The following is a 27,431-nucleotide window of genomic DNA, read 5'->3' on the forward strand; positions in this document are numbered from 1 at the left end:
CCTGGGCTTCCACAAGGAAGGGAGAGCCATAGAGCCCAGGCCTGAGGAAATCACACCCTTCATGCAGAGGGGAGGGCCAGTTTGGGGTGGGGCTGAGCCCACAGTGTGGCCTCATGCCCCCCAAGGCCACATTCCTGTGACCTTTCACTTCTTCCCCTGCCCCGAGTACTACCTGTCCCACGGGAATCCTTGATTTTGAGGGTCTGAGGGCGGCCCCAGAAGATCCTCCAACCTCCCAGCCCCATTGACCATCCACAGGTCCTCGGCTCTCTGCTATTCTGCTGTAGTCCCTTGAGGTCCGAAAGTGATGGTGCACTGCATCTGTAACAGTTTTGAGTGGTGCTGGGGGTGTTGCCGTGGTTACGCACCCTGTTGCTCAGTCACCTCCATTGTGGGATCTGCTTGTCCTCCCCGTGAGCAGCCCTGCTTTTGGCTTTTGATGACTCCTGTTCTGCTTTCCATGATTCTGCCTGGATGCCTCTTGTTCCCAGCCTTGGTGCTTTGGTGCTTTGGGGCTGGAGGATAGGAGTGGCAGGAGCCTCTAAGTCTCAGGAATGTGTTCCTGTGGGTTGGTACTGGTCAGTCTGAGCAAGGGCAGGAGCAGCGGGCACCTGCGGCAGGTCATTCACCTCTATCAGCTGGCGTCTGGACCCTGGGGCCTCTTTGCCGCAAAACACAGCCCCACCTAAAGAGCAAGTGGACTGCAGTGTGCACAGGGTTGCAGCCTGGAGGATCACGACAGAGTGGTCAGGGAAGGCTTCCAGGAGGTGACACCTGCCCGGAGCCCAGGAGGGCTGGGAGGGAGTGTGAAGGGTCTTTGGGTTTTTTTGTTGTTGTTTTATTTTCTTTGGGCGGCTGGGGTTTGAGCTCAGGGCCTTGCGTACGCTAAGCAGCCACTTGAGCTGTGCCCCCCCTCCAACCCCGCCCCTGGGAAGGGTTTAGGTGTCTCCCCGTAACTCAGTTTCCCAGGTGCTATCTAGTAGGAGGGGTTTCCGTAAGCGCGGAGCCCTGGAACTGTGCACGAACGGGGGCGGGGCCCGGGGACAAGGTGTTCGGAGGGGGCCGGTTCCGCCTGGGGTATGCGCCAAGGCGGCGCGTGCGCGTGTGCGCCGGGCGGGTGTCTCCGTGACGCGACCCGAGCGAGGCGCGCGCAGAGCAGAGCAGGCGGAGCGGGCCGGCCGGGGCGGAGCGGAGAGGTCCGCAGAGAAGCCCCTCCCGGCCTCGGCCGACCCCGGCCCCCGGCCCGGCTCTATGGACAGGAGCTCGCTGCTGCAGCTCATCCAGGAGCAGGTGCGTGAGGTTGGAGACTGGCACTGCCGCAGGCGGGTCCTTTCTGCCGCCGCGCGCCAGGCTGGGAGGAGGGACCAGACTCCCTGAGCGCCCCTCCGGGCAGTCGCTTTCTAAGCCCCCTCCTTGCACGACCTTGACCCCGGGGAAGGGCTGGCTCCGCCTGCTTCTGAGGAGAGAATGGCGGAAGGGTGGTTGTCCTCAGATCTGGAGCCACTCCCTCCCGAGAGGTAAGGTGGAAATGAGATGGGGGAAGCCCTGGGGAACCGAGGGCTCCTGGGACCCTGGAGCTTGCCTTGGCAGAGACTGGGAACAAGCTGGTCCCAGCAGCCAGGCACTGGCGGGCGTGAAGGTCCTGGCCAGGAGCCTTCTGCTCCCAGCCAGCATGGTTTAGGCCCGTGGTCCAGCCGACCCGCCCTCAGCCCTTGGCCTGTGACTCCCCCACCACAGCAGCTGGACCCTGAGAACACAGGCTTCATTGGAGCGGACACCTTTGCTGGTCTGGTGCACAGCCATGAGCTGCCCCTCGATCCTGCCAAGTTGGACATGCTGGTGGCCCTGGCCCAGAGCAACGAGCGGGGCCAGGTCTGCTACCAGGAGCTGGTGGACCTGGTCAGTGCCACGGGCGTGTGGGCAACAAGGGCAGGGCTCAGGCTTGGGCAGGAAGAGTGCCATAGCCAGAGCAGGGTGGGCAGGGGACCTCCCTCACTGGGGAGGACTGTGGGGCAGGCCTAAGACCCCGGGAGAGCAGGGGTGCTGTGGAAGTGAAACCATAGCCCATCTCAGGCCCCTGTTCCCCTCCCCCCACACCCTCAGATCAGCAGCAAGCGCTCCAGCAGCTTCAAGCGGGCCATTGCTAACGGACAGCGGGCACTGCCCCGGGACGGGCCGCTGGATGAGCCGGGCCTGGGTGTCTACAAGCGGTTTGTGCGCTACGTGGCCTATGAGATCCTGCCCTGTGAGGTGGACCGCCGCTGGTATTTCTACCGGCACCGCAGCTGCCCACCCCCTGTGTTCATGGCCTCTGTCACCCTTGCCCAGGTGGGCCTGCCCACCCGCTGTCCTGGGGGCCTCCCGAGTCCATGGCTTTGACCAGCCCTAACACTCATGTCCCCAGATCATCGTGTTCCTGTGCTATGGGGCGCACTTCAACAAGTGGGTGCTGCAGACCTACCACCCCGAGTACATGAAGAGCCCCCTGGTGTACCACCCTGGGCACCGTGCTCGCGCCTGGCGCTTCCTCACCTACATGTTCATGCATGTCGGGTGAGTGGGATGCTGACTGGGTGAGCCCACCTCCACAGCCCTACCCATTAACTTCACAAGGGGGAGATGCAGAGGTTTGAGGCGGGCCTGGGGATTGGTGGGCCACACAGTTGGTTCCATCCCCTGGTGCCTGTTTGCCCATGTGGCCAGCCTGGAGCAGCTGGGGTTCAACGCCCTCCTGCAGCTGATGATTGGAGTGCCCTTGGAGATGGTGCACGGCCTGCTCCGAATCAGCCTGCTCTACCTGGCAGGTGTGCTGGCAGGTGAGATGGTGCGGATGTGGGGATGTGGGGGAGTGCTTGCCCACCTCACTGGCCAGCTGTGACCTTATACCTTTTATCCATACAGGCTCCCTGACTGTCTCCATCACTGACATGCGGGCCCCTGTGGTGGGGGGCTCTGGTGGGGTCTATGCCCTGTGCTCAGCACACCTGGCCAACGTTGTCATGGTAATGGGGCTGCCCAGGATGGGGGTGTGGGATGGGACCCATCTGGTGTGCTTCACAGCCTCTCTCTCTGTATGCCCTCATCAGAACTGGGCTGGGATGAGGTGTCCCTACAAGCTGCTGCGGATGGTGCTGGCCCTGGTGTGCAGTGAGTAGGGGGCCAGGTGGGGGGTTGGGGGGCCCTCAACCTGCAGACAGGGAACCTCCCACCTGTCGCTCCCTCTGCAGTGAGCTCCGAGGTGGGCCGGGCTGTGTGGCTGCGCTTCTCCCCACCACTGCCTGCCTCGGGCCCACAACCCAGCTTCATGGCGCACCTGGCTGGTGCGGTGGTAGGGGTGAGCATGGGCCTCACCATCCTGCGCAGCTACGAGGAGCGCCTGCAGGACCAGTGCGGCTGGTGGGTGGTGCTGCTTGCCTATGGCACCTTCCTGCTCTTCGCCATCTTCTGGAACATCTTTGCCTACGACCTGCTGGGCGCCCATATCCCCCCACCGCCCTGACCCGCTCCCCGCAGCCACATGGGCTGGGACGTGGCATGCAGTGGTCTGGCCACCAGGTGGGCCTGCATGCCTACCCTATGAGAATGGACTTCTCAGGGCTGCCTCTCCCTGTGGGAGCAGGTGGGCCCCGTGGTCCACCCAGTTGAGGCCAGGCTTTAGTGCAGCCCTGGCTGCCCCCTCCCAGGCTTGGGGGGGAGGGCTGCTGGGCCAGAGCTGGGTAGACATCTTTGAAAGTGGCCCCGGAGGAGAGCCCTGTCCCCACCCCTAAGACTTGCAGTCTGAGCCTTTTTGGAGAATGAATAAATATTTTACATGGCACTAGGTAGCTGTCCTGGGGCTCTAGAGGCTTGTTTGCTCACCCCCTCCAATATGACAGATCTCTACCCTCCAGGAGGGCCTGGGCTTCCTTCCCCTTTTCACCTCTGCAACTGAAGTGAGATGCTAAAGGTTATTCCTGCTGGGCAGAGGCCCATATCTAATGCAGAAGTGGGGACTAGGGTCCTCCTGATCAGGCTGAATTCAGCAAGTGTTTATTGAGCTCTCTCCTATAACACCCCAGCAGCCTGTCGTCCATAGAGTCCGGTGGGCTGAGGGCTTGTGGCGGGGTACAGACCCTGGGCCAATCAAGTTCACTTGGCCTGGGTCCTATGCTTCCTGGCAGGCCTAGTGTCCTGTTGGGTGGCTTGGCTGGGGCTGAGTTCAGGCATCAGGTTGGGACACAGCTTCTGCCCCACGACCCAGGTCCACAGTGCTGTCTCTACAAGGTGAGGAGTCCACAGTCCTGAGGCACTGGCTAGTGAAGACCACAGGGACTTTAGGGTCCAGGGATGCCAGTCACCCAACCTAACTGGGATTCTGGATCCCAGCCCACCAGCACTTCGCTCACCTTGGCTCAGGGCTGCAGCACGCTCTCGTACCTGGCTCAGGTACAGCAGGTAGTGCTTAAGGGTGTACTGCAGAGCTGGCAGGCCGGGTACTCCGGCAACCGCTTCATCAGACATGAAGGCTGCCACCTCAGGGGCTCCGACCGCCAGGACGGCTGCAGGCAGTGAAGGGGCAGCTCTAGGGACAATCTAGGGGTCGCGCGACACGCCCCCAACTCTTCCTACTCACCAGAAGCGGTGGCGGGGCCCACGCCGCGGAGCGCGCACAGCTCGGTGACTGCCGCGCGCACGTCCGGCAGGAGGCTGAAGGCAGTGGCCGAGCGCTGCACGACCAGCTCCGGGGAGTTGGCGGCCACCAGCTGCTGGAGACGCGGCCGGAAGCGACCCCTCTGCGGGCGGTGGGATCAGAGGGGCCCTGGTGCCAGACCCCGCCAGGGAGGAGGCCCCGCCCCTCGACCACACCCCCGAGGCCCCGCCCCTCACCGCCAGCTTCCACGCCAGCAGCTGCTGCAGCTCCTCTCGTGTCACGTGCTTCTGCGCTCGGCCCTTAATGGCCGCAGGCAGCTCCTCCCTATACCTGGGAAGGCGCGTGAGTGGAGTCTGGGCCACGGGACACCCACCCTACCCGCTCCCTCATCCCCGCCGCCCTACCAGCGGTCCAGTGCTTCCAGCCGCCCCCGTGCTCCCGAGCGCGCCCGTAACACCGCTCCGTGGCGCGCCAGGACGGCGGCCCAGCGGCTGGGGTCCTCAGAGCCCCACAGCCCGCTGGAGGCCGCCATGTTCGCGCGGTGGGGGGCGGGGCTAAGAGCAATGGGGCGTGGCCTAGGTGACGCTAGGCAGAGGGGCAGGACGCGACGAGAGCGCGGCGGGAGCGTCGGTGCGCCGCGCCCCGGGTCTGTCGGCCGCGCGGCCCCGCCCGCGTTCACGTGTCTTCCCGCCGGCCCCGCCCCGCGCCGGAAGTTCCGGTGACCGATCGCCGGACCCGTCCGAGAGGATCGCGGCGCGGGCTGCGGTAGCTTGGGCGGCCGGGCGCGGAGCCCAAGCCGTGCCGCGCGGCGCCATGAAGGGCAAGGAGGAGAAGGAGGGTGGCGCGCGGCTAGGCGCCGGCGGCGGCAGCCCCGAAAAGAGCCCGAGTGCGCAGGAGCTCAAGGAGCAGGGCAACCGGCTTTTCGTGGGCCGCAAGTATCCGGAGGCGGCGGCCTGCTACGGCCGCGCCATCGTGAGTGCGCGGGGCGGGGGCGGGGCCCGGCGCGCCTCCCAGCCCCGCCAGCCCCGCCGTCCCTGCGGGGACTTGGGCCGCGAAGACTTGTGGCGAGCTTGTCCCACAGGCGCCCGGGCCGCGGCTCTCCGGCCCACTACTGGTTGCCCAGGAACTGGCGGGTGGGACGCGCGATCGAGGCAGGTGTACTAGGGCCCCCAAACCCAAAGCCGGGAGCTCCACAGGTCTGGAGCTCAGAGGGTGGACTCAGAACTTAAGGGCTCTGACAACTGAGAAACCGCCAGTGTCTTGGTTCCAGCCATGGGCCCCAAAGCTGGGACAAGACCTGGGTCTTCGGGATGTCAGCTTGGTAAGCTTGGAGGGGCTGGCCGAGCCCACACCCTCATGCTGCCTGGCCTTGGTCCCCAGACCCGGAACCCTTTGGTAGCAGTGTACTACACCAATCGGGCCCTGTGCTACTTGAAGATGCAGCAGCCTGAACAGGCGCTGGCTGACTGCCGGCGTGCCCTGGAGCTGGACGGGCAGTCTGTGAAGGCGCACTTCTTCTTGGGGCAGTGCCAGCTGGAGATGGAGAGCTATGATGAGGCTATCGCCAATCTGCAGCGAGGTGGGCTAACAAGCTGCCTAGTGGTGGGGCACCTAGGGCCAGAAGGGCCGACTGGCCAGTGTGACCTGAAGTCTCCACTCCTCCAGCCTACAGCCTGGCCAAGGAGCAGCGGCTCAACTTTGGGGATGACATCCCTAGCGCTCTGCGCATTGCTAAGAAGAAGCGCTGGAACAGCATCGAGGAGCGGCGCATTCACCAGGAGAGCGAGCTGCACTCCTACCTCACTAGGCTCATCGCAGCTGAGCGTGAGAGGTAGGCCCTCCCCCGCCAGACTACCCTTTCATAGGTTGGCGCTGAGTCACCAGCACAGGTGTTTATTAAAGGCCAACAGTGCCACACAGGAAGATGAGGGGGAAGGGGGCCTGAGATAGGGTGGACTCTGATGTCTTCTGGTCAGGTCTATCTCTGACCAGCTCCTGGTTAACCCCCAGGGAGCTGGAAGAGTGTCAGAGGAACCATGAGGGTGAAGAGGATGATGGCCACATCCGGGCCCAGCAGGCCTGCATCGAGGCCAAGCACGTGAGGGTGCCTCCTGGCCCATGCCTGGGTCTGTGTGTGTGCATGTGTGTATGGCATGAAGGTGCCCCAGCTCATATCGGGTGTGTGGGTTTGCATGGTGGAGACATGAGTGGCCCACATGCGGTGCTCAATTATTCACAGGACAAATACATGGCAGACATGGACGAGCTTTTCTCTCAGGTGGACGAGAAAAGAAAGGTGAGCAACTATTTCCTGAGGTCTGTGAATAGCAGATGTTGGAGCAGTGCCCCTTTCTGGTTCCTCATGTTGTCCCCATGTGCTACAGAAGCGAGATATCCCTGATTACCTGTGTGGCAAGATCAGCTTTGAGCTGATGCGGGAACCCTGTATCACGCCAAGCGGTATCACCTATGACCGCAAGGACATTGAGGAGCACTTACAGGTAAGGGCCATGGGCCTCGGGAACAGAGCCAGAGGTGCAGTCCCACCAACTAAGCACCCTGACCCTGTTGCCACTGCAGCGTGTGGGCCACTTTGACCCTGTGACCCGGAGCCCCCTGACCCAGGAACAGCTCATCCCCAACCTGGCTATGAAGGAAGTCATCGACGCGTTCATCTCTGAGAACGGTTGGGTAGAGGACTACTGAGACCTCGTGCCCTGCCTTGCCTGGCTCCCTGGCCCAGAAGCATTCTGGGACGAGAGCCCTAGTCCTTGTACATAGTTTGTGTCCTTAGGCCTGCCTCATCAGTTCTGCTGGCGGGCTCTGGACTGCTCCTCCTCTCAGCATAGCCCTTGCTGGGCAGTGAGCCTCCCATCCTCCTTCTGGGCTGGAAAAGCAGGTGAGGGTGGGTTGGGTTAGGCTACTGCTGCTGCCACTGTCCTGTAATAAAATCTGTGAGCACTATGTGGGCACGTGCTGGTGTGACGAGCTCGCCAGCTGTCAGCTCTGGCTTAGCCAAGAAAGGTAGAAATGAAGACACTGGTGTCCAGGTTGAGTGTGGCATGCCACCAGCGGTCAGGGAAATACAGCACCTGGTGGAAGGGATGGAGTACAGGTATTATTTGTGGGCCTTTCAGCCTGGCCTGGCCCCCTCCTGCCAGTCACTGACCTCACCAGCCCGTATGGTGCACTCTAGGGGCCGTGCAGATGGTGCCAGGGCTGGGTACGTGTCCTGGAGCCAGGCCAGTGTGGTTTTGTTGGGATGAAACTCAGGTGTCTTTTCAGGAGGGTAAAGAAACCAGCGCTGGGGACACAAGTGTAAGGTCACTATTCTGTATTACGGTTAGCAAGCCCCAAGCCTAAGTTCCCACCCTGTACTGACCTTACGGCCATAGATCACCTCTGAGAACCCAGGCCCGTGCCAATGGAAGGGTACTCCAGAACCAGCTCCTGTGGAGTTAAGAAGCAACCAAATTTAACCTGCTCTGGCCTCCCCAGGTCCCTGGTCCAGAGGAGCACCTACCTGCGATTCCAAAGCTGTAAGCAGGAGTGGTCCCCAGGAGACGAAATGGGGGTGGGGAGTAGTGCCGAAAGAGCGATGCCCACTCGGTGAAGTTGTTGTCCCCAAAAAAGTAAAGGGTATCTAACAACAGAAAACACAAAGGGGGCAGGGATCTTGGCATTTAGGTACTCCTAAACGCCACACCCCCACCGTTGCCCAGGTCTGGCTCACCATTGCCCAGGGAGGTGGGGTTCTGAGGGTGCAGTAGCCGCTCCACATATTCCTGGAAGGGCAGGTCCACTGCGGGAAAGACGCTGGTCAGGAAAGGCTGGTCCTGCCTTCAGGATGCTGGCAGGCGGGCCCCAAGGGGTTCGGTAGCTCACCTTTCTGGTAAGAGTAGGTGTTGGCAGTGCTCAGCCGAATCACGTTGTCCCCAAATGAGGCCAGCAACCTTTCTCGGGAGCACAGAGCCCGGAACCTCTGCGGAGGTCAGGAGAGGGTTTAGCTGCCAAACAGGGCTGGTTGGCCGCGAAGGGTGCGAGCACTCACCGAGTTGTTCGTGAGCCCCTGCAGGATGACGGGCCTGAGGAAGGCGTAGCTGCGGAGAGGGAGGGCAGAGGTCGGGCCGTGTGCGCTGCCGCCTCCATCAGAGCACCGGGGACGGCCCAGGCTGCTGGGCCTGGGCGGCGCGGTGGACACTTACTGCTGCATAAACTCAGCGTAGGTGAGGTCGGCGCGGCGCTCCACCGTACAGCGCTCTTCCTCCACGGCCGCCGCCCCCGGCCCGGCCCGCCGCCTGCAGACACACCAGGTCAGCCCCGCTCTCCTGCGGCCCGCCGCCCGCCGCCCTTCATCTCGCCACCGCTCACCACCCCCCGTCGCCCGCCTCCCCGGAGCCGGATCGAGCCAGGGCCGCCAGCAGCCACAGCGCCAGCAACGGGCGCGGCTGCCCTCCCCACGCCATGATCGCCGCCGCGCGCCAGCCGGCGCACCATTGGCTGGCCGCTCCATCGTCGTGGCAACTGCTGGGCGCCGTCACAGGACCCGGAAGCGGACCCACTTATCCCGCCCCCGGAAGTGCTCAGCCCGCGCCAGCCGGCGCACCATTGGCTGGCCGCTCCATCGTCGTGGCAACTGCTGGGCGCCGTCACAGGACCCGGAAGCGGACCCACTTATCCCGCCCCCGGAAGGGGCTTTTCCACAAGCGAAAAGATCCCACCCGGCGGCCCTTCGCCGCCTTAAGTTACCACGGCAATGTCACCCGGCCAGAAGGTCCCGCTAGACTCGCGGCACAGCGATTGGTGACAGGCAGTCCGACAGCAGCTCTTTTATTGGATTCACAGGTTCCAGCCCCTTCCATCTCAGCACAAGAAACGGGCAAGGGTCTGCGTGCCTGGCCGCACGGCATCCCAAGTCAGGAGTACTCGCAGAGGTGGCCGCAGCCAGCAGGGCAGTGGGAGCTGCCCTCCAGCCACTTCATGATGTGCTGTAGGTGGCCACCATGGCTGCAGCCCTGGCACCACACGAACAGACCCTTGACCACGTGGTGGCAGACAGCACACATGCTGGCACAGCGGTGGCACCTGAGGACAGGAGAGTGGCTCAGCTGCGGGATCCTGGCTACGTGAGGCCCTCGCCCTTCACGCCCAGTGCCCACCTGTCGCAGACCCAGCCCCGGCTGCTCATGGGCCGCTTGCAGTGGCTACAGTTGACATGCAGGGTAGTGGACGCCTGGTTGAGGCAGCTGACTGCACGGCTGGTGCTCAGTTTTACCACCTCATTGGACACATTCCAGAGGCAGAAGCGCTGCAGCAGGTCAATGTAGGATGTGTACCAGTGCTCCTGGGTACAGGGGGTCCAGGAGGTCAGGGTCCCCAAGCACAAGGGGTGGGGACAGGGGTGTGGAAGAAAGCCAGGCCCAAGGGGGAAGGCAGCAGCTGGTCCAGGGAGGCCCTCCCCCGCCCTATCACACACCTGAGTCTGCTCATCGATATCCTTGCGCACTCTGTCACCCAGCACGATGAGGACAGACACAGCCATCTGCACATCTCCCTGCTCTGCATAGAAGCGCAGCATGTCGCGCACTAGTGCACTGAAGAAGTCTGACGGCAAGCGGCTGTCATAGAGTGCATGTGAGACGGAGAGGAGGGAGAAGGCGGAGTCCACAGGTGCCAGAGAGGCGGCGTCCGCCTCACTGCCGCTCACATGCGGCGAGTCGGCCTTGTCTTGCAAGTGCTCTGGCCCGGACGGTGTATCCACGATCTCGTGACGCAACGGGAAGGCTTCCTGTGGCAGCACGTACTCAGGCTCCTCAGCTGGGAGGCAAGGTCAGGAAATGTGGAACTGGGCCTCTGTCTCTGCACCCCACCGGAACTCAGATTCATGGTCTATGTGTTCTGGGTCTAGCTTCTGCCCCGCCTCCTCCCTGCCCCATCCAAGCCCCCACTCACGGTGTGCATGTTCTGGGTCCAGTGGGTAAAGTTCATCCTCCTCGCCCTCTACGTCACCCAGCAGGTAGTCAGCAGGCACATCACTACCCTCAGTCTCCTCGTTATCTGCCCAGCAGGGAGGGGAGAACACTCAAGTGTGGCTCACTGTGGGGTACCCCAGCCCTACTCCCACCAACAACCTCTGCCTGCCCTCCAACCTACCCTCATTGGTGATGAGCGTGACAGAGGAGTCAAGGAGAACTGTGTCACTCCGTGAATCCACTTTGCTTCGGTCCAGCCTTGTCTCACTTCCTAGCCCTGGAGCCATATCTTTCAGGTTGAAACTGGTGACAGGGAAGGCTCATGGGTAGCTGGCCTCCATCAGTCCCACCCTCTGGGGAGAGCTGCCCCCACATCTACCTGTTCATGAGTGGCAGGCCACAGGAGCTGCCTTTGCCCACACTGTGGTTGAGGTTGGCGGAGGGCACCAGACCAGGGCTACAGTAGATGATCCGCAGCATGGTCCACGTCTGTGCCACCTAGGGGCAGGCACCAGCCACTCAGGGGGTCCTGGGCACCCAGCACCCCAGGCAGGCACCTTCTGTCTTGTCAGAACAACACATCCACCTTCAGCAGCCCTGGGAACCAATATCCTGGCCTACCCCCACTGGGGAAACTGCGGTCCACGGGAAAGACAAAAATCAATCTCCATCCTATAGCAGTACACAGGAAACAACTGGGAGGCAGCCAACACAAGAATGAGCAGGGGACCAATGGGGCGAAGAGACAGCATGCAAGAAGCACTTCCAACATTAAGAGTGAGGGAGAAGAGGGGGCTATGTGTACATGACCCCTAGATCCCCACCTCTCAGAGGACAGCCCTGGGGTCTGGTCCAGTGTGGCACTGCATGATTTCCACAACCTCAGTTACTGGGGCAAAGGTGGGTGGTATGGCTGACCACAGCCAAACACTGAGTTCAGAATGGATGGCAGGTACAACTGGTGAACATCCAGCACCTGCCCTAAGGTCATGGCCCTTGGTCCCCCCTCAGCCCAGAACCACATACCTGGTTGCGGCCGAGCTCCCGAGCGACCTTCGCATTGTGGTCACAGAGCTCTGCCAGTGGCCGACCGGCCAGAGCATAACGCTCAGCTGTGTCCACAAACCAGCTCATGCTGCCACCACCAGGCTCTGTCTCGAAGACACTGAGGGCACTGGAGGCAAGTCCTGAAAAGGGCTCAGCGGGGTCCAGCTTGCGCTTGAAGAACATGGGGTGGCGCCCACCAGCATAGGGTTTGCGCCCCGATTCAGCAGCCACAAGGCTCTCCTTGGCAGCAAAGGCTAGGTCCCCAAAGAGACCATAGCAGAGACCCTCAGGGTTTGCGCGTTCAACAGGCTGGCTGGCATCACGGAACAGGTGCTGGCACAGAGTACTGTCCTTGGAGCCAGAGAGCAGAAAGGAGGGGTCGTGTGGGTGGCGCCAGGCAATGCCTGTTGTGACGTCTCGGTGCTCCTCAAACATAGCAGCCGGCACAAAGGGCCGGCGCACATCCCACACATAGATGTTGTGGTCCACCATCATGGAGCATGTGGCCAGGTGATGGCGGCACTCAGGCCGCCACTTGACACGAGCTACTGAGGCGATGGTCTGCACACAATGCATCTCCTTGGCACGATGTGTGGTCATATCCCAGACCTTCACCATCTTGTCGCGTCCACCTGTGGCCAGCCAGCCCCTGTGGGGCCAAGCCCTCAGTGACCTCTTCTGGGGGAAAGGAGTCCCCAGCCCTGCTGCTCCCCACTCTCTCACAGGTCTTGCAGTATCCCACCACCCGCTGCATCCCCACACCACACCTGTCCTCAGGGTGCCAGTCACAGCAGAAGACGGGCCCATTGTGGGCTGTGAACATTCTCTCACATCGGTCAGGACGGCGGATGTCCCAGAGCTGCACATTGCCATTCTCAAAGGTGGAGGCAAAAGTAAAGTAGTCTCGGATACTAAACTGGACATCCCGCACACTCTCAGACTGACCTGTGGGGAAGGTGTCAATGAAGATAGAAGTGAGGGTGAGCCCTTGAAGTGATTGCAGTGGTGTTACATTGTCTGCCTGTGGCCAGGCCAGGAGGCCAAGAGGGTAAGGGGTACACTGCCACGGTCTGCCCAGGATGAGTGAAGCCTATGCCAGAGAGGACACATCAAGTGATTTTTGGACACTCAGGGGTCAAGTTTCCCTTACACTAGTCTTTGGGCAAAGCTGTGGTCCAGCCTAAGGAAAACATATCTGGGGAAATGTACCTGGCTTTCTGCTTACATTCTCTTGGGGCCTCACGTCTGCTAGAGACCCAAAAGGCAGCTGAGGAGGGTGTGCCAGCCTTGGTCCAACACTGGGCTGGAACTGCCTGGTCAGCCCCTAAGGACTAGAGGGCTCAAAGACCATCACAGCCACAGCAAAGGCCTGAGAGAGCACTGTCCAGCCTTCTCCTGGCACAGGCAGCTCAAGATCTGCCTTAAGCCCACAAATTCTCCAAGGCCCCAGGGCTTTGCCTTGTTCTTCAATTAGTCTCATCAAGGTGGACAAGGGAGAGTTCAGGGATGGCCATCAGGAAACTGGGCCTGGGGGAACTGGGCCGTGTACCCCATCCCTTCTGAATCCCTGGACTGAGAACCCTGGAGGTCCTAGTAAACTTCCTGAAATGAGGCAGCCTAGAGTCCAGGTGAGGGAAAGGGAGGTGCCACACCAAGTTGCTCAGTACCCAGCTGGGCTAAGACTGCCCCTCTCCCACCATCAGTACTGTGTGTCACACTTCACCCAAACCTGCCTCCACCCCCTCCCCTTCTGGCCCCCACCCACTGTTCTATGCTGGCCCATCCCTGGAAGTGCATCCAAGGGCCTCTGATGCATGGGGCATTTCTTAACCTGCCTGGTCAGCTCCAGCACCTATAGAGATGCCCACCTGCCCCAACCTGCCTCTGGAACTCACCGGAGAAGGTGCTGACAGAGTCCTTCCTGCGGAGGTCAAAGCACTTCATGAAGCCATCCTGGGAGCCACTGAGCAGCACGTGGGCCTCAGTGGGGTGGAAGCAGACTTTGTTCACAGTGCGCTTGTGTTCTGTGAACAGCTGATCCTGCTTGTTTCGAGATGGCCGACCAAGATTCCATGTGACCACTACACCATTGGTGGCTGCTGTGGCCAGCAGGTTCTCATCCATCTGGTGCCAGACCACGTCAGCACAGCTCAGATTGAGTGAAGGCTTGCGGCCCACACGGAGGTTCAGCTTCTCTACGAACTGCTCCTCCTCGATGGCGTAAATCTTGAAGATGCTGCGGCCTGCCACGACCACTTGGGCTGCATCACGGCACACGCTGATGGCATTGGCTGGCGCATCCAAGTGGCAGTGCATGGTGCGGCCCGTCAGCGCACTACCACCCAGGGCCGTGGTCACTCGGGACATCTTTTCCATGGCTGTACGGGTAGGAGCAGATTAGTGAAGTGGACTGGCCTGGTTGGGTCTCCCAAACTACTTGGGCCTGGGCTGGTCAGTCTTGGTGACCAGTCTAAGCAATCCATCAGCCAATTAGCCTCAGGGAAGTTCAAACTCACTGGAGTCCTCCAGAAGCCTGCAGGGCTGCCCTGATCCTCATAAGTACTCTGTCCAAGAAGACCCAAAGTAGTTAATCCCGGCCCGGCCACCTCTCTATTCCTACATCAGATCCCGGTGGCCACTGGATCTCCGTCGGTCAGTCAGTCCCAACGGGGGGAGGGGGGGAAGGTGGATCTCGGCGCCCACCCGATCAGCCCGGGGGACTCTCCTAGGGCACAGGGGCTCCAGGACCAAAAGGGGGAAGGGGGCAGAGAGACCCAGAGCTCCGAGCTGCTTAAAAAGCTTGAGAGGCAGGAGAGTATGGAAGCACAGAGTACTGGGTTCCAGTGACCAGAACCAGACAAGCCTGGGAAGCCTTTCCCTCCGCGTCACTCTAGTCATTTACCGAAGGCTCACCGCGGTCCCGCACCACCCTGCTCGAAGCAGTCGGTCTCCGTCCCGCCCCTTGCCGGAAGTGGCCCTCTTCTTACTAGCTCCCTGCCGGAAGTGGGCACGGACTTTGGCCTACACCATACAAGTTCCGGGGTTACGGCGCTGAGCTGGTTGAGTCGGAGGGAGGGTCTGCGGGCTCTCTGTGGTTTGTCCGTGTACTCGTTACTTTACTTTTTTTTTGGGTGTACTGGGGTTTGAACTCAGGGACACACGCTTGCTAGTGTTTATTTTCATCTCTGTTTTAATCTTAGTGCTTATTCCTTGCCCCAGGTCCTTCAGCGAACCCCTCCAGTCTTCACCTCGTGCCTTACTCCCGCGGAGCTCGGGCGCAGCCTCCAGACTGCTTGGTCGCCTGGTCCATCTTTTCCGGATCTGAACCCCGCACAGCCCGGTGCCACTTCTGCCTAAGACCTTCCGCAGCTCCCTCCTGCAATGTGAATAAGTCCCACTCGCCCGGCCTGGCTTTCTCAATCTCAGCTGCGGCAGCTTCCCATACTGTCTGCAGCCCGTCAAGCTCTCTCCTGCCTTATTCGGCCTTCATTCCTCTGCAGAACGTGTCGCTTCCTCACCCTCTAGGACTCAGCTCAGAGAAGAAGCCTGCCTGCCCTGGCACCCCACCTAATATGGCTTCGTCGCCTCCAATCACTTGTTCATTTGTCTCAACCTGCTCCTTTCTTTACCGGTGGTTGTCTATCACACGTGGGTGTGAACTTCACCAGGACAGGGATTGTCTATTTTGGTCCCAACTTTTAGGGCCTGACAGGCTGTTCAACCAGTGGCTCTGTTCAGTCTGAGCCTCCCTTTCTGTAGACCTGGTCCGCTGGTGTGTGCCAAGTAATCTTTTAGGACATCTTTGTCCCTCACTTAGCCTTAGTTACCTTGTGTATAAGACAGGGCTCATTTCTGCCTTTCTGGAAGGGTGGTGGGCTAGGTCCAAGATACTCTGAATGGGAATTATATGTAATAACTTTTAAGTGTCATTTCTGTCCTTTATGCAATGGGAGATTAGGGGACTTCTGTCCTGGTCACTGGTGAGTATCCAGCCTCTACATGTTTATTGAAAGAATAACTTTGAGTTAAGAGGAGCACAAGAATCCAGTCATCCAGTGCAGCTAGAAACCCCTGCACCATAGTTTGGTCACCTACAAACAACCCAGACTCATGTTTTTACAACTTTTTAATATATATTTTTATAAACAGGTCACGTGATAAAATAGCACAAGAAACACTTACCAAATATAAGGTTATATCTTCCGCATATACAGGAGAATGAGGTCGTTATGTACAATAAGAAAATGATTTTAGGGGTTGGTTGGTTTTGTTTTCCTCTCTCCCCTTAAATTTTCCTCCTACAGTCGATAGAAATATCACAGCTTCAGTTGCATTAATACTTTGGGTAAATGGACAGCTGCCCCTCCTTATTAGGGGGCTGTGGGAGAAGGGGCTGAAGAAACTGGCTTCTGACCACTTCAGCCTGGAGGGCACTCCAGGGGCAGGGAACTCTTTGGGCTGTTGAACTTTCTCTGCTTCAACAGCTTCTCTCTCTCTCTCTCTCTCTTTCTCTCTCTCTCTCCTCTCACTCTCTGGCTCTCTGGAAACTGGTTACTCTCTTCCAACCAGATAGGGGTGTCCCAAGATTGGGTGTGGGCGCTGTCTCCTGGGGCTCAAGGTTAGGATGGAAAGGGGTCCCAGCCCCCTCCTCAGCCTTGCCAAGATGTGCCAGCATCCCCCAGGACTTCCAAATGTCTTGGGATCAGACAGAACGCGGTCAGAGCCCATTTGGGCAGGCAGAGGTTTTGGAAGCTGGGGAGGGGTGAAGAGGGGCTAGAAAGGAGCCCTCCCTCCTCCAGGGGTGTGGAGGGGGTGCTGGCCACTGGAAGATCGAGTCGCTGATCAGTGCTGACCCTGACAGGCCCACTTCTGCAGATTCCAACTGAGACCTACTCAGGATGAAGTGCTGTGCTGACAGGACTGAACCCAGCTGGTATAGGGGCCAAGGGTGTGGGGTTGGGGTACTTCCAAGGCCTGACAGCCTTGAGGGTGGCTCCAGCTTGGGGGTCTCTTAGATGGGTGTTCCACCCCTGTACCGAAGTGGACTGACGCCGGCTGGGCTAATGATTACTCCAAAGTTGCCAATCGTCCCAATGCTGACCCAGTCTGGCCAGGGCCCAAGGATCTGTAGGCCGGTGGGAGAAGAAGGGGCAAGGACTGGCCTACACAGTGGCAAAAGGGGAGGCCGCTTGGGTCAGGCGGCATGGGGTATGGGGAGGGGAGTTGGGCTCCTCAGTGGGCCATGGCTTTGGCAGTGGCCTACGTCTCCTCGCACCCCTCGGAGGGCTCCAGGCGCGATGCAGTGGAAGATGCGGGAGGCCCTTGGGGCTCTTCCGGGCCCCTGAGTCTTGGGGGATCAAACTCCCACCTCCCTGGGCCCTGCCCGGGATTTGGGGGGGGGTGGGCAGCGGAAAGGCCGAGAGCGGGGTGTGGCGGGGAAGGCGGTGAGGACCACTATCCTCAAAGCGCCCCCAAGAACCAAGACCCCCCCCCAAGCGGGCAGGCGGGTGATGGCGGCGGCTGTGGCGTGGTGGAGGGCGGGCGTGCAGTGCGGGCACGAAGGGCATGCACAAAGTCCCCGAGTGTGCGTGCGTGCGTGCGTGCGTGCGTGCGTGGGGCTGGCCTCGCCGCCCCCTACCCCGGGCGGGGCGGGGAGAGGCGTGGAAGGGCGAGGGATGCACGGGGCGGGGCTTCCCTCGGCTCGCCCAGCCTCCTGCGCGGGGCCTGGGCGCGCGGGGCTCCCGCAGGGTCGGAAGAGGGGCTCAGCGGCGCCCCGCGCAGAGCGTGGCTGGTTCCCGCGGCCGGGACAGGGAGCCCCGCGCTACTCGATGACGAGGCAGCGGGGCAGGTGCTGCGAGAAGTACTTGAAGAGCTCGGGAGTGGCCCCGGGGCAGTTGGTCAGCTCCAGCTCCTCCAGCTCCTGCAGCTGCACCAGGCCGGACAGCCCCGTGGTGGTCAGCAGCGGGCAGCCTGCAGCGAGTGGGAGCAGGGTAGCGGCTCAGGTCCGCGCTGCGGGACGGCTGGGCGGTGCGGGGAGAGGCTACAGGGCGTGGCCTGGCGGGAGGGGTGGGGCCTGGCCCGGCTAGGCTAGAGCTTGACCCTCCGCTAACTTGGATCTGGGACTTAGCAGACCCGGGCTGGCCGTGAACCCGCGCAGAGGACCAGATGGGGATGGGAGTGTCAAGCCAGGTAAGTTGTGGGAGGCATGTCACTGCCTGGAAGGCCTGCAGGAGGGCTCACCTGCCAGGGACAGGAGACGCAAACTCCTCATGGCCAAGAGGTGCTTCAGCCCGAAGTCCTGCACCTTTGGGGAGGGGGGTAGGGAAGGGGAAACGAGTTAACTGTTTTCCCTTTTGTGGGCGCTGGGGCCCAGGAAGGGTAGGAGGCGGGATGCAAAACGGAGGTTTCTCAGAGTCCCCAGCAATTTCAGCTTAGGTTAGCTGCAGGGCACAGAGGGATCCCAGACCCATGCGGGATCGCAGTGGGGCCAGGAGTGGGTCAGGGTCTGCCTGAGGCTTTCCCCGCATTCCCCACCGCGCCTGCCTGTTCCCAGATCCCAGGAGGGAGGTGTGGAGGTTCGATACCTGGCAGCACCATCGCAGGTAGAGGCTGCGGAGGGACGACATGGTGGACAAATAGCTGAGGCCAGTGTCCGTGATGCGTACACACCTGTGGTTGCACCAGAGGGGGACTGCCCACCTTCAAGTCACTCTGCCCCACCCCACACCTGTGGCCCCTGGTGCGAACCAACCCCCCCACCCGCAGTAGCCCCACAATCCCCGTGGCCCCGCCTGTCCCTGTCATGTCCCGCTCTGCTCCAGCAGATGCTGGTTTCCCCAACCCACTTACAATGGCACCGCCCACAGTGCCACAGTTCTGCCCCCATCTGTCCCCTCTGTGGCCTCCCTATGCCAGGAGCTCATAGGCTCCGCGCCACCCACCCTAGACTCCCAGTTTGCCCGCACCCAGGGCGTGCGCACCTGTCCAGTACGAGCTCCTCCAGGCGGTGCAGGTCGCAGGCCACGTACTCAAGCGCCATGTCGGTGATACGAGGGCACCACGAAAGGTCGAGGCTACGCAACTTGCGCAGGTTCTCGGCTACGAGTTCGACGCCGTCGTCAGTGACCTTGGAGCAGCCCGAGAGGCTGAGTGCGGTGAGGTTGGGCAGGCTGTGCACCACGTTGACCACGCCGTGGTTGGTGATCTCCCAGCAAGAGAGCAGGCGAAGTGTATGTGTGCTGTGGCCCTGGCGAGCCGTGAAGTAGGCCAGCGCTGTGTCCGTCACATGGTAGGCCTGCAGGCTTAGCTCTGCCAGGTTGGGCAGCAGCTGTGAGATGGCTGCGATGGCGTCGTCTGCCACGTTGATGCAGTCGCTCACACTCAGCGAGGTGATGCGTGCACTGAGGCTGGACCACAGTCCTGCCTCGGTGAAGTCGTTGCAGCCTGACAGCTCCAGGCGCACCACTCCCTGCATCTGCTCCAACATCACCTGTGGAAAGGCCTGCGTCAGGGGCCCGCCTAGGTCAGCTCCCCCGCCCCCTCCCTCCCCATCTGCCCCTCCCACAGGGCGTGGTGAGGACTGCCCGAAGAAGTCACTGGAAGGTAGGAAGCAGTGGCCTCTCAGGTGTACTAGACTTGCGAAAGCATGCATCAGGCTGAACTCAGAGGAGAGCACTTACAGTGTCTGTCACATTTGAACAACATTCCAAGAGAGAGGCAAGGCCCAGGGGGCCCAGGAGCCAGGGCCTGGCCAAAGCAGGTGCACAGAGCAGTGGGTTTGAATGTTAAGATTGCAGTCCAGGACCTGGGAGCTGGGCATACTGCTCTTGGGAGACCCTTCCCAAGATGTTCTTCACCTCCCTCCAGAAATTAATTGTTACCACCTTGAAATTCGTAATTATCTTTGAACAAGGAACCCACATTTTCACTTTGCACTAGGTCGTGCTCCCCCACGCCCCTTCCCAATTTGTTTCTCCTTAGTACCACCATCCTTGCTATTTTGCTCCTTGTTTGACTGAGCTTCCTCTGGGTCTCTCCCACAGGTTTGCTGCTGCCCCTCCAACCCTGCCCCCTGGTGGCAAGTTCGGGGACACACCTCTAGGCCAGCGTCGGTGATGGTGGAGCGCTTGAGACTCATGGCCTTGACCCCCTTCTTGGACAGCGCATAGTTGTCAATGAACTCACAGATATCCAGGTCAGAAACACCAACTAGGCAGAAGCCTTCAAAGCCTCGAGCAGCAAAGCCCTGAAGGTTCACAAACTCCTTCTCTCCTCCAGGCAGCACATTGTACAGCTCTTTAGCATGCAGCACAGGTGTGAGGCCTGCCCAGAACTTGGGCTGGTAAAGCACACGCCGCCAGGCCTTGCACACCTGGGCTAGCACACACTTTTCACATGCCGAGAAGTACCAGAAGAGGCCATTGAGGATCTTCTCGTCTGTGGCCAGTGGTGGCCGTTCCGCTGGGGGTCCAGGTGCCGGGCCCGAGGCTGGTCCAACTGCTGGGGGGCATGGGGCCCCAGCCAGAGTAGCCCGGGACAGTGGGGTAGCCAGGCTGGGAGGTGGGAGGGTAGATGGGGGTGGTGGCTGGCAGGGGCGGTTCTTGGCAGCTGGTGTGCCCTTGGTGATGCTGGCTGCACCTAGGCCATTGGGCTGACCAGGCAGCTTCACCAGGCCATTTCGAGGCAAGCATGGAGGCTTGGGGTCACCGTCAACACCCGGGCTCGACATCTTCCTTGCACGCTCTGCAGACAGGCCAGGAGGAGCAAGTAAGTGTGGCTGGTCTCTGGGGAGGCTGTGGGGAGCTGGCTCTTTCCCACCCCTGGGCAGCCCCTCGCATAGCACTCCCAGAATCACTAACAGAAAGGATCTGAGTGCATGCCTCTCCCTCCCTGACTGTGCAGTAATGAGAGGCAGGCTGGCCATGACAACACTCACTGAAGACCTGTTGAGTGCACTGGTCCAACCTGCATTGCTCATGCATGCTTTCGGATGCGTAGATACCATGACTCCCACGTCACATGTGAGAGATGAAGTTGCAACTGCTCTACTCCTCTGATGCCCACTATCAGAGCTAACTCTGCTGGGCAGGGGCTGGGAAACTGAAGGAAAGGTTTTGGGGCAGTCTCTGGCCCCTCCCCTATGGTGTGCCAGCAGTTCTTTGGACAAGCTCTGGTGCCCTGTCTGAGAGTCACACACCAACTCCAGAGAATTTTGGCACCCACAGAAGGTTCTGTGGTTCAGGATTTGCCCTAAGAAAAACAGTGTTTTCTCAGTGTAGACAGTGGGGTCCTGGACACATGCTGTCCTGAATCCTCCACCCAACACAATGAGGACAGTACTGTGATTACCATATACATTGTATAGATGAGGAAACCGAGGCCAAGGATTGGTTTGAGGTCATGGCTAGTTAAGTGGTAGAGCCGAGTTTTGGACCAGAGCTGGATGAGGAAGGCCATGTGAAGGTTCTTAGGCCAGGGTCATCTGCCCACAAGGTGGATCTGAGACTGTTCCCCAGCCTACCTCCCCTTACCAGACCCCCAAGGCTGTGAGTGAGTGCACTATGCATCCACATAAGCAGCGTGGAGGGACAAGGCACTGGGACCATCTGTTTCACATTCCAGATAGATATCCTTGTGCCCACCCACACCCAACATCCAGCAAGGAGGCAGAGCACCTGGGGGTCTCACCTGCACAGACTTGAGTCCCACACCCTGGACCCCAATGGGCCCCACCTTCCATGTGTGGTCTTGGCCACTTCCCTTCTCAGAGCCTCGTTTTCTCACTTTGAAGCCTGGGAGGTGGTAACACCTGCTCCTGCCTGTGAAAAGGGCTGATCACAGTGCCAGGCTCATAGCAAGGCTTTAAAAGTGACCTGGAGGTTACTTCTGATTCCCGGGCCAACCCAAGGGTAAAGCAGAATCTGCCTTCCTGGTTTGTAGGTTACTCCAGGACAGAGCCGGAGCCTACACCAAGGTCCTTGACTTCCCACACCACAATCTCAGAGAAGAAAAAAGTCACTCCTAGCTCCTCCCCCTGCCCCCCCCCCCGCCTGTCTGAGATAAACATGAGAAGTCTCCCAAAGCCACAAAGGGACTATCAGAGAAGGGTCCCAAGACCTTCCCAAGGGTTGGGATGGGCACTGGAATAGGCAGACCCTTTGGAAGAGAACGGCTTATGTCTCCTTTTTGGCTGAGGACTTCTTCTAGAGCTGCAGTTCAGCCTCTTCTGAAGCTGTCTCTGTCCATCTCCACAATCTGGCCTGACCTGAGGGAGAGTGGACAGGAGCCACCAGGAGAGAGGAAAACGGAGGTCCTGCCCTCCTTTTTCCATCACCATACCCCATTGGGTCTCAAGCCTGGACAGGCAGCCCTGGCTGGCATCCTGCCTCTGGGGAGGGGGTACAGATCTGGCCTGAGGTCTCACCAAAACCTGGACCTCATGACTGCCAATCCACCTTTGGGTCCAAAGACCTTCCTTCCCTGGCAGCCACAGCCCCCTTGCCACCAGCAGTTCACTCTTCCTCTTCCCCTCCCAAAGGAGGCTCCCACACCTTGACTGCCTCTCTGCCTGTACGCGTAACCTGGCAGTAGTAGTCAGGTACTGTCTGGTACAACAACAGGTACAACATCTGTAACACTTGCCGATTGCCCACTGAGATAATCGTGTATTTCAGCCTCACGGCGGGCAGCCCCGTGTGGGAGTGATCACTGTTATTGCCCCAGTTGTCAGAGAAGGAACCTGAGGCTCCAGGGAGTTAGTTTGTTCACTGTAGAGGGGGAGGCTTGAAACGGGGCTACCCCAGCTCCCTAAGTGCCGGTACAGGGAAGAGGAACAGTCATGGGGCAGTAGTGACCCAAGAAGGGACAAATAAGGCTCACAGTCACCCTATTCCTGTCTCAGCAATGCACTCCTAAGGACCTGTGCTGAGGATGGAAAGGTAGCCCCAGCCCGAACACCTCCTGCTCTCCAGACTACTTAACTTCCCCTCCCAGGGTGCTCTACCCATTCGGCCTCTGCTGTGTCTCGCTGCCCTGGCGCCCAGCACCATGGACAGCGGCCGCGCGCCCGGGGTCTAAGCGGGCTAGCTGAACCACGGACAGCGACGTGGGGCGAGGCGGCTCTGGCAAACCCAGTTCGGCAGGGAGGGGCCCCAGAGGCGGGAGAGGCAACCCGCTTGGCTAGGAACCGGCGGAGGCGGTGTCAGGGGAGAAATAATCCAAGCGCTGTGCCGATTTAGGCTGAAAATGCTCCCAGCCGCGGGTGTGCACGTGGAGCGCCGGAGTTGGGGGGTGGGGATGCACGTGGACGCCCTGGGCATCCGCGGGGCTCCTTCTCCCATTGGAGCTCACATTTGCACAAGCCCACGGTCTCATCCCTACCTTCTACTCCTCAGGACAGAGCTTGTGAAAAGCCGGTCTGAGAATAGGCAGAGGGAGAGGACAGGCTGAGAATGGATCCCCACTGCCCCTCATCCCGCACCCACACCTGAGGTCTGTTCCTTTGGTCAGGGGTGCAGGGGAACAGAGGTAGCCCCACTGTTCCCCAAGTTTGTGCTCAGTGTCTTACAGGGGCTCCAGCTGCTCCTCCCAGTCCTTGGGCTCAACCCACCCCAAGAATCCCCACACTGTGGTTCAAAAATGGAAACAGCTTGGCCCAGGGGTTCCTGCCAGTTAGGCTAAAGTTCCTGAGGGGCTCAGATAAGAGCCTCAACACCTGGCCCTGCAACTGAGCCAGGCAGTAACCCAGGGGTTCCCTGGGCTTGTAGCGACCCCTCTTGCTGTTTCAACTCCTTTTTCCACATCAAATGGGTCCAAGGGTCTGCTTGGAGGGGCGTGGGCAACTCCCAGGCTGCTCAGGACTGCCTCTCCTTTAGGAACAAGCACCTCAGGAGCTAATACTGCAAGAGAGACTTGTGAAAAAGAGGGCTGACTTGCACAACTCTTGGCCTTAGCCCAGGCATGTCAAAGCAGTTTGGAGTGGAATTCTGGGGAAGTCCTAGGCTTGAGGTCCCTGAGCCTACTCCATGGATGGGGGAAACAGTAGGCACTACCTCAGCTTTCTTGTCCTCATCAGCATGCCCAAGTCAGGTCAGGATACCCCTGGGAAGAGCTACCCATGCCTCTACTCTGCCCAGAGGACGGACTCATTGTGGACCTAAGGAGCATGATGGGCCTTGGGTGCAGCTGGAAAAAGCCCAGAATTTAGTGGCTTCCAGGATGACAGTTCACAGATAGCCATGCTGAATTACAAGGAGCTACCTTTCCTGCCCATCTGGGCTCTGAGACCCAAGTCAGCCTCACCTCCAGCCCTGAACCTGTGCCCAGCCAATCCCTGTCCCTCATTCTTCCTCTCCCAACTCTCTTCCCCTGGGCACATGCCAGTCTCCTGCTTGCTTCATGGCCTTCCTAAACTTAATCCTTCAAGTTTCTTCCCCATTCTTCAGCTGTTGATGTGAGTAATGCCTGCTTCCCATCTGAGACTTCCAGCACTCTAGATAACATCTCCACCATCTTTCATCACATGATTGTCACCACTGTCTGCCTCTCCCCCTGGCCTGAGGACCGCTTGAGGTCAGCTGCAACCAGGGTTGTGTGGCCTCTGAGTGTTGCTGAATGAGTGGACGAGAAATAGCAGTTCACAAGTGGTGTGGCTGACAGAGCTCCGAGAAGTTTGAGGGAGGACAGATCAAATTTAAGAGGAGGTTGGTCAGTGGCAGAGCTGTAGCTCAAGAACTTAATCCCAGTTGTGACAGTGGTCAGTGCTCCTAGATCAGGGAGGCCACTGGTGTTGGGACTGGGTTGGCACCAGAGTCACTGGGAAGGCTCCCAATACCCTAGGTGAGGTGGGCCTTGGGATACACAGATTCTGGGGAAAAGGACACCTTGCATCTATTTTTTGGATAATTCTCCCTTCTGGAGCTGCAGAGCTAAGCAAGCTGGCTGTCCATCCCCTACAATCTGGCCTGACCCTACAGGAAGGGGACAGGAGTTGCTGTGAGGGTGGAAAGAGGGAGTCCTGCACTCTCCAGCATCACACCCTGCATTATGGGCTGAGTCCTACACATACTGCCCAATCAGGAGTGGGGAAAGCAAGGCTCAAAGTAATTTTCCACAAGCTGACAAAACTGCAATTGACCCCAAGACTCCCCAGGATGTATGATTCCCAATGTCCTGGCCCAGGGCTGGCTTGCCCTTGGCCAGTTGCACATCTATGGCTCCCTGTTCTGTCCTCTTTGTTCATCAGGTTCCCTGTACCCTCCTGTGATCTGGTTAGTGGTCTCTGAGCATTGTCCTCATCCAGAAGGATCCCTGCTCTCCTTGCTCTCCTGCCAGGGGCTGCTAGTCACACAGCCACCAACACCCCTGCTCCTAATCGCCAGTAATGGGGGAGTCTCTTCCCCCATCTCTGTGAGCATCAGATCAGGATGTAGACCACCTTGGATGATGGAGGGCTTGGCCTCCGTAGTACCTGTACTGAACAGCTCCTCCTGCCTGCTTGACACTGGGCGGAATGGATAACCAGAAACACTCACACAGGGCTCAGTCTACAGTGGCAGCCCCAGGGACCGGAGTGACAACCAGGCTAGCTGGGATTGAGGGCACAGTGCGAGCTGACATGTTCCTGTGACTCAGGCACATTCACATCCCTGCCACTTTGCACGTGTCAACCACAGTGCTCCCCTCCCGCCTCCAGCTGGAGATGCTTCTGGGAGTATACCAGGGGCTTTGGGACGTGGAAACCCTTGGCCAAAGGAGCACATGGGTCTCGAGATCCACACTGATGCTCTGGCAGACTGATGCCCTGTGACCATGCTCAGAGCAGCTCAACCCTGTGGGCCTGGGTTGTGGACACTGGGCTTTGGCTTGTCCTCTCTTCTGAAGAACACAAGCCCTCCAAGACCTTGGACTGGACTCCTGGTGCCTACTGCTTTGGACAGCAGCCCAGTGAGGGAATATGGCCTACACATGTCCTCTGCAGCCAGTCTGGCCACTGGCTCCTCCTGGACCACTGGTGGGGAAGGCGCTGGGCCACCCACCCACCCTGTAAAACCTGCTTCCTGCCCCTGTCCTCAGCATTCCCTGTATCAGCCCACAGAAACACAGCAGAGAGTTCCCACAGGTGAGCCCACGGGGTCTGCAGACTGTTGAGCAGTACCCGTCAGGAAGCCGTCCTCCAACTCCAGGGACATGCCTGCCTCTCAGCAGTTCAGGGCTTCCTGGGCCAGGTTCCTCCCACCTGGGGGCACTTGCTTCCTTCTCTATCATGGAGACAGGATGAGTTCAGGTCTCCGGAAATAGGTTTGAGGGGGAGGAGGCAAGCCTGTAGGCTGATCCAAGATGAGGAGTGGTTGGGGAGCCAGGTAGCGAGGGCAGTAGGAACTGGGGTACCACCCAAGTTTGCAGCTGGGCCTTGAATTCCTCACCCCTGCCCCCCAGACAGCTCCTGGTCCAGCCCTGTTGTCACCTTTGGCCAGGGCCATCAGGCTCCATCAGGCCTCTGCCCTGGCCTGGGCAGTCCCAAACCCTTCAGGCTTCCAGCCCAGCCTACCCTTCTGCTCTGAGTCTGCTGTTCAGCACCTCATCAAAGGCGTGGGCAGGGAGAGAGGGCCCTGTGTCTAGAGGCCTGAGCTGACCCTGGCTAGTGGACTCTGGGACAAGAAGGGTGTGGAAGAGGGGTGTGAGGGAGGGAGGCAGGGAAAGTGGCATATTCCATCTGCTCCTGAGAGGTCAGGCTCTGGCTCACAGGTGGGGAAGTGCTGCTGTGCGGTTCTGGGGCTCCAACAGTCAGGTCTTCTCTCCTGGGATGATGGGTGGGGACATCCCCGCCCATGAAAACTCCCAGGAATACACGGAAGCCCTGCCCAGAGGTCTCAGGGTGTCCACTCTTCATTCTGAGGCCCTCCAGCCTTGGCCAGAACTAAACCCTGCCAGTCCACTCCCTCTCTGCCTCCCTATGGGTGGCATCTCCATACAGGCCGGTGTCCAGACTGTGTCCAGGGGAGGACCAGCCCCCAGGTGTCATACCCACATGACTTCTCCTGCAGTTTAATTGTACCTAACACCTGTCACGTCCACCCAGAGGTCCACAGAGCTGGAGTGGGGGGGACAGCCCAGACAGGCAGTGTGGGAGCTGGAGGCCTGCATTTCCGTGTCCTAGGGAGTACAGTGCTTTCCCTCGGTGGCTCCCGTGGCAGCGACCCACAGCCTTAATCGCGTTGCAGGTGGTGAGTGGGCCTCCATCAGGCCAGGTACTGGGGCGAGGGGCCACGGAGGGCCCGGCAGACTGCAGGCCTAGCGGCCACAGGGTGAAGCTGGGAAGGGGTTGCGTTACGTAAGCCCTGGCCAGGAGACGGCGGCGGCGCAGTCCCAAGCCCCCACCCCGCCCCCTCCTCATTGTGGTCATGGTGGTGGCGGTGACTTGGCCTGGCCCCCTCTCCACCCCGCAGCCTGGTCGCGCGTGCACACCTTACCTCGGCCCGGGCTCCTGGCTCATGCCACGCTGTCCGCCGGGCGACCTCGCGTCATGGGGAGCCCAGCATGGGCGCCACCGAACGCGGAGGCGGCCGAGGTGCTGGACTGGCGGGCAGGGCCCGGCCGCGCCCCACGCCCCAGCCTGGCCGGGCCCTTTCGGCCGCGCCCGGAGAAGAGCTCCCCGGTGGGAGAGGATCTGCCGCTCCGAACCTCCCACCGGGGAGGCTGAGGTTGTGCCCAAATAAATAAGGCCGCTTTGCAGGGAGCCGAGCGGGTGCCTCCTCCCTCCCCTTGCCCTCCTCCCCGCGCTC

At 60.1% G+C, this 27,431-nt stretch overlaps 6 protein-coding genes and 1 long non-coding RNA gene across 14 annotated transcripts; 3 read left to right on the plus strand and 4 right to left on the minus strand.

Annotated features, from left to right (window-relative positions):
* The first annotated feature begins 1,079 nt into the window (after window positions 1–1,079).
* Window positions 1,080–3,820, plus strand: Rhbdl1 (rhomboid like 1). Of its 3 annotated transcripts, none has more exons than XM_074059760.1 (8): window positions 1,080–1,290; window positions 1,738–1,899; window positions 2,104–2,328; window positions 2,405–2,553; window positions 2,704–2,816; window positions 2,902–3,002; window positions 3,087–3,147; window positions 3,364–3,820. In XM_074059760.1, the coding sequence occupies exons 1-8, from the start codon at window positions 1,252–1,254 to the stop codon at window positions 3,765–3,767; spliced, it is 1,254 nt and encodes a 417-aa protein (XP_073915861.1). In that variant the 5' UTR covers window positions 1,080–1,251; the 3' UTR covers window positions 3,768–3,820. The 3 variants fall into 3 exon arrangements, with proteins under 3 accessions (XP_073915861.1, XP_020032081.1, XP_073915863.1); XM_020176492.2 differs by having other exon boundaries at window positions 1,086–1,290; window positions 3,228–3,642; XM_074059762.1 differs by lacking the exon at window positions 1,080–1,290 and adding an exon at window positions 1,299–1,517.
* Window positions 3,821–4,007: 187 nt separating this feature from the next.
* Window positions 4,008–5,253, minus strand: LOC109694499 (uncharacterized). Its single transcript, XM_020176473.2, has 5 exons — window positions 5,035–5,253; window positions 4,867–4,960; window positions 4,613–4,772; window positions 4,386–4,538; window positions 4,008–4,292 (listed from the first exon to the last, which is right to left on the minus strand). Exons 1-5 carry the CDS (start codon window positions 5,160–5,162, stop codon window positions 4,129–4,131), a joined length of 699 nt encoding a protein of 232 aa, XP_020032062.1. The 5' UTR covers window positions 5,163–5,253; the 3' UTR covers window positions 4,008–4,128.
* A 76-nt stretch (window positions 5,254–5,329) lies between these two features.
* On the plus strand, window positions 5,330–7,594 carry Stub1 (STIP1 homology and U-box containing protein 1). Of its 2 annotated transcripts, XM_020177113.2 has the most exons (7): window positions 5,332–5,602; window positions 6,011–6,209; window positions 6,296–6,461; window positions 6,641–6,728; window positions 6,870–6,926; window positions 7,015–7,131; window positions 7,211–7,594. In XM_020177113.2, the coding sequence occupies exons 1-7, from the start codon at window positions 5,444–5,446 to the stop codon at window positions 7,334–7,336; spliced, it is 912 nt and encodes a 303-aa protein (XP_020032702.1). In that variant the 5' UTR covers window positions 5,332–5,443; the 3' UTR covers window positions 7,337–7,594. The 2 variants fall into 2 exon arrangements, with proteins under 2 accessions (XP_073915864.1, XP_020032702.1); XM_074059763.1 differs by having other exon boundaries at window positions 5,330–5,602; window positions 6,641–6,926.
* Jmjd8 (jumonji domain containing 8) lies at window positions 6,503–9,108 on the minus strand. Its single transcript, XM_020177326.2, has 9 exons — window positions 9,002–9,108; window positions 8,836–8,928; window positions 8,682–8,730; window positions 8,516–8,612; window positions 8,364–8,432; window positions 8,154–8,273; window positions 8,013–8,080; window positions 7,800–7,934; window positions 6,503–7,722 (listed from the first exon to the last, which is right to left on the minus strand). The coding sequence occupies exons 1-9, from the start codon at window positions 9,094–9,096 to the stop codon at window positions 7,642–7,644; spliced, it is 807 nt and encodes a 268-aa protein (XP_020032915.1). The 5' UTR covers window positions 9,097–9,108; the 3' UTR covers window positions 6,503–7,641.
* A 336-nt stretch (window positions 9,109–9,444) lies between these two features.
* On the minus strand, window positions 9,445–14,624 carry Wdr24 (WD repeat domain 24). 4 transcript variants are annotated; one of them, XM_074060338.1, is made up of 10 exons: window positions 14,552–14,624; window positions 13,545–14,027; window positions 12,417–12,594; window positions 11,629–12,298; window positions 10,982–11,100; window positions 10,784–10,905; window positions 10,583–10,687; window positions 10,107–10,447; window positions 9,790–9,938; window positions 9,445–9,715 (listed from the first exon to the last, which is right to left on the minus strand). In XM_074060338.1, the coding sequence occupies exons 2-10, from the start codon at window positions 14,023–14,025 to the stop codon at window positions 9,547–9,549; spliced, it is 2,334 nt and encodes a 777-aa protein (XP_073916439.1). In that variant the 5' UTR covers window positions 14,026–14,027; window positions 14,552–14,624; the 3' UTR covers window positions 9,445–9,546. The 4 variants fall into 4 exon arrangements, with proteins under 4 accessions (XP_073916439.1, XP_073916437.1, XP_073916438.1 ...); XM_074060336.1 differs by having other exon boundaries at window positions 9,790–9,974; XM_074060337.1 differs by having other exon boundaries at window positions 9,790–9,974; window positions 14,563–14,609.
* On the plus strand, window positions 14,425–15,572 carry LOC141418630 (uncharacterized). Its single transcript, XR_012443291.1, has 2 exons — window positions 14,425–14,753; window positions 14,869–15,572. It is a non-coding gene; the product is annotated as an uncharacterized lncRNA (long non-coding RNA).
* A 188-nt stretch (window positions 15,573–15,760) lies between these two features.
* Window positions 15,761–27,431, minus strand: Fbxl16 (F-box and leucine rich repeat protein 16). Of its 2 annotated transcripts, XM_074060339.1 has the most exons (7): window positions 27,120–27,431; window positions 21,337–21,467; window positions 19,745–20,391; window positions 18,630–19,138; window positions 18,234–18,318; window positions 17,890–17,953; window positions 15,761–17,619 (listed from the first exon to the last, which is right to left on the minus strand). In XM_074060339.1, the coding sequence occupies exons 2-7, from the start codon at window positions 21,386–21,388 to the stop codon at window positions 17,471–17,473; spliced, it is 1,506 nt and encodes a 501-aa protein (XP_073916440.1). In that variant the 5' UTR covers window positions 21,389–21,467; window positions 27,120–27,431; the 3' UTR covers window positions 15,761–17,470. The 2 variants fall into 2 exon arrangements, with proteins under 2 accessions (XP_073916440.1, XP_020032024.1); XM_020176435.2 differs by lacking the exon at window positions 21,337–21,467.

Source organism: Castor canadensis, chromosome 17, assembly GCF_047511655.1.
Source record: "Castor canadensis chromosome 17, mCasCan1.hap1v2, whole genome shotgun sequence".
Taxonomy (NCBI): domain Eukaryota; kingdom Metazoa; phylum Chordata; class Mammalia; order Rodentia; family Castoridae; genus Castor; species Castor canadensis.

Excerpts from the sequence above, each read along its gene's own strand:
- Rhbdl1 (XM_074059760.1), top strand. The coding sequence starts at position 1,252 with ATGGACAGGAGCTCGCTGCTGCAGCTCATCCAGGAGCAG. Across the intron at positions 1,291-1,737 it reads TGCAGCTCATCCAGGAGCAG|CAGCTGGACCCTGAGAACAC; the intron begins GTGCGTGAGGTT and ends CCCCCACCACAG. Across the intron at positions 3,148-3,363 it reads GGTGCTGGCCCTGGTGTGCA|CTACGAGGAGCGCCTGCAGG; the intron begins GTGAGTAGGGGG and ends CATCCTGCGCAG.
- LOC109694499 (XM_020176473.2), bottom strand. The coding sequence starts at position 5,162 with ATGGCGGCCTCCAGCGGGCTGTGGGGCTCTGAGGACCCCAGCCGCTGG. Across the intron at positions 4,539-4,612 it reads GGGCCCCGCCACCGCTTCTG|CCGTCCTGGCGGTCGGAGCC; the intron begins GTGAGTAGGAAG and ends CACTGCCTGCAG. Across the intron at positions 4,293-4,385 it reads TGCTGCAGCCCTGAGCCAAG|CCAGTGCCTCAGGACTGTGG; the intron begins GTGAGCGAAGTG and ends GGTCTTCACTAG.
- Stub1 (XM_074059763.1), top strand. The coding sequence starts at position 5,444 with ATGAAGGGCAAGGAGGAGAAGGAGGGTGGCGCGCGGCTAGGCGCCGGC. Across the intron at positions 6,462-6,640 it reads ATCGCAGCTGAGCGTGAGAG|GGAGCTGGAAGAGTGTCAGA; the intron begins GTAGGCCCTCCC and ends GTTAACCCCCAG. Across the intron at positions 7,132-7,210 it reads ACATTGAGGAGCACTTACAG|CGTGTGGGCCACTTTGACCC; the intron begins GTAAGGGCCATG and ends TTGCCACTGCAG.
- Jmjd8 (XM_020177326.2), bottom strand. The coding sequence starts at position 9,096 with ATGGCGTGGGGAGGGCAGCCGCGCCCGTTGCTGGCGCTGTGGCTGCTG. Across the intron at positions 8,929-9,001 it reads GAGGCGGGCGACGGGGGGTG|GCGGCGGGCCGGGCCGGGGG; the intron begins GTGAGCGGTGGC and ends GTGTGTCTGCAG. Across the intron at positions 8,613-8,681 it reads AGGGGCTCACGAACAACTCG|AGGTTCCGGGCTCTGTGCTC; the intron begins GTGAGTGCTCGC and ends TGACCTCCGCAG.
- Wdr24 (XM_074060336.1), bottom strand. The coding sequence starts at position 14,025 with ATGGAAAAGATGTCCCGAGTGACCACGGCCCTGGGTGGTAGTGCGCTG. Across the intron at positions 11,101-11,628 it reads GGGAGCTCGGCCGCAACCAG|GTGGCACAGACGTGGACCAT; the intron begins GTATGTGGTTCT and ends GCCTGCCCCTAG. Across the intron at positions 9,716-9,789 it reads CGGGGCTGGGTCTGCGACAG|GTGCCACCGCTGTGCCAGCA; the intron begins GTGGGCACTGGG and ends TCCTGTCCTCAG.
- Fbxl16 (XM_074060339.1), bottom strand. The coding sequence starts at position 21,388 with ATGGAAGGTGGGGCCCATTGGGGTCCAGGGTGTGGGACTCAAGTCTGT. Across the intron at positions 19,139-19,744 it reads TCACCGACGCTGGCCTAGAG|GTGATGTTGGAGCAGATGCA; the intron begins GTGTGTCCCCGA and ends GCCTTTCCACAG. Across the intron at positions 18,319-18,629 it reads GAGGAGCTCGTACTGGACAG|GTGTGTACGCATCACGGACA; the intron begins GTGCGCACGCCC and ends GTGCAACCACAG.